General features: G+C 47.5%; 1 protein-coding gene across 1 annotated transcript; it reads left to right on the forward strand.

The window, feature by feature from the left end:
* Window positions 1-269: 269 nt before the first annotated feature.
* Window positions 270-1,751, forward strand: LOC107080985 (methionine adenosyltransferase 2 subunit beta-like). The gene is made up of 2 exons (XM_015369192.1): window positions 270-976; window positions 1,563-1,751. Exons 1-2 carry the CDS (start codon window positions 907-909, stop codon window positions 1,748-1,750), a joined length of 258 nt encoding a protein of 85 aa, XP_015224678.1. The 5' UTR covers window positions 270-906; the 3' UTR covers window position 1,751.
* Window positions 1,752-2,186: the final 435 nt, after the last annotated feature.

Consider the following 2,186-nt stretch of genomic DNA (forward strand, 5'->3'; position numbering starts at 1 on the left):
TCTAAATAAAAAATGGATGACGTAGGAGACTCATCCACGACCTCCGCCACTAAACTCTCCTCTTGCATGTTTCCTCTGTCCATAGCGTTCCTTGACAGTGTTGTTTCTAAGTCACCAATTTAGTGCTGCTTAGTCCCAATGGAATTTCCCATTGGGAACCTACTAGCACTAAGTTGCTAACTGGTTAGCAATTTAGTGCTACTTGGTCCCAATGGAATTTCCCATTGGGAACCTACTAGCACTAAGTTGCTAACTGGTTAGCAAAATGCTTCTGATAAACCGGCCACAACCAAAAAGCTTGCGAACCTTCTACCACAACAATCCTGCATCCTTGATAATCAACCAATCACGTTCATTTTATGCACTCGTGTAAAGACGTGCTCCACTCGGGAGAATTGGGAAATGCAACGGTTTGAACAGCCGCTTCCCTTCGACTTTAAGAAATCATTGTAACCATTCAACAGAGCCTCACTATGGAACCATCTCTGATCTCCTCTGCCTCCGTAGCTCCCAGTAGTGAGTGTCACATCTTCTACTGCTGGACGCTACAGGGCAGGTACCGGGCTATTAGTACGAGGTAGAACCTCTGTGTCCAGTGTTCACTGATCAACCGAATGCACCAAGTCAACAGCATTTTAAGCTTCTGAAGGATATTTGGGCGAAGAAGCTCAAGCTCTGGCCTTCAGTCAGCCTGCCGGGTCCATGTATAGGGTCTGATAAAAAAGCAGATTAAATCAGTTGTACATTAGCTCCTTCCTGAATTGTTAAAGCTCCTCATGGTCCACAAAAAACATCAGGTTCTGTTTACTTTGACTCAGGGTGGGCGGATCAAGATGTCTGATTCATTTTACTGTGTTTCAGCCCGATGTAGTCATTCACTGCGCAGCAGAACGGCGCCCAGACGTCATGGAGCGTAACTCTGATGCTGCGGTCGGCCTGAACGTTCACGCCACCAGCACGGTGTCCAAGGAGGCAGGTCAGTGGTGCCCAGGTGCTGTCAGATGTTCTGGGAATTTTATTGCAGCTTTTCACTGAACAACCAACAATGCTGATCATTCAGTCCGAGGAGCACAAAGACTCTAGTGCGACCCACTCCCTGGCTCAGACCATGATTGTCTCAGAGAACTGACTTTGGGTTTCCATGGACGCTTTGTGGCTCCTCGTGGTCTCCTTTTCCCGGTCCAAATCGCTGTTGATGGGACTTAAAGGTTTTCAGGAGCTCTGTCCGTGTTGGCTGCATCCAGAAGGGTTAAGGTTCTACCATGAGTACTGGTCAGAGTCCAAAGAGAAAACAGAATGCCTTACTTGAGCCCAGAGAACTACTGATCGGAATCACTTGATCAGATTCCATTAAAGTTTAGACCACAGGGGAGAACAAGAACTGGAGCAGAACCTGTTACTGTTTTGATAAGGCTTTAGTTATTGTACAAATTCAGGACACATCATTGTTCTTGTCAGCAGGAGATTGATGAACCTGAATAAAATGTCTTGCTGATGATTCAACATGGTTTACCTGTTATGACCAGCATCATGTATGTAGCGTGTGTGTTGTCCACCTGCAGCTGCCTGTGGGGCCGTCCTCATCTACATCAGCACCGACTACGTGTTTGATGGTCGGAACCCTCCGTATGGAGAAGACGACTCTCCCAACCCACTCAATCTGTATGGCCGAAGCAAACTGGAGGGCGAGAGAGAGACGCTCCGACACTGCCCAGGTAGCCTCTGTCAAACTAGCCTTTTTTCCAGATAGCCTCTGTCCAAATAGCCTTTTTTTTCCAGATAGCCTCTGTCCAAATAGCCTTTTTTTTTCCAGGAAGCCCCTGTCCAAGTAGCCTTTGTCCTTTATAGCCTTTGTCCAGGTAGACTCTGTACAGGTAGCCTTGGTCCAGGTAGCCTCATACTTGGAAGCTTCTGTCCAAGTAGCCCTTTTCCAGGAAGCCTCTGTCCAAGAAAGCCTTTGTCCTTGTGGCCTCTGTCATGGTAGCCTCAGTCCAGGTAGCCTTTTTCCAAGTAGCCTTTGTCCTTATAGCCTCTGACCGGATAGCCCTGGTCCAGGTAGCTTTGTACCAGGCAGCTTTTGTCAAAGTAGCCTTTTTCCAAGTAGCCTTTGTCCTTATAGCCTCTGACCGGATAGCCCTGATCCAGGTAGCTTCGTACCAGGCAGCTTTTGTCAAAGTAACCTTTGT

This window comes from Cyprinodon variegatus, unplaced genomic scaffold, assembly GCF_000732505.1.
Source record: "Cyprinodon variegatus isolate N-32 unplaced genomic scaffold, C_variegatus-1.0 Scaffold2611, whole genome shotgun sequence".
Taxonomy (NCBI): Eukaryota; Metazoa; Chordata; class Actinopteri; order Cyprinodontiformes; family Cyprinodontidae; genus Cyprinodon; species Cyprinodon variegatus.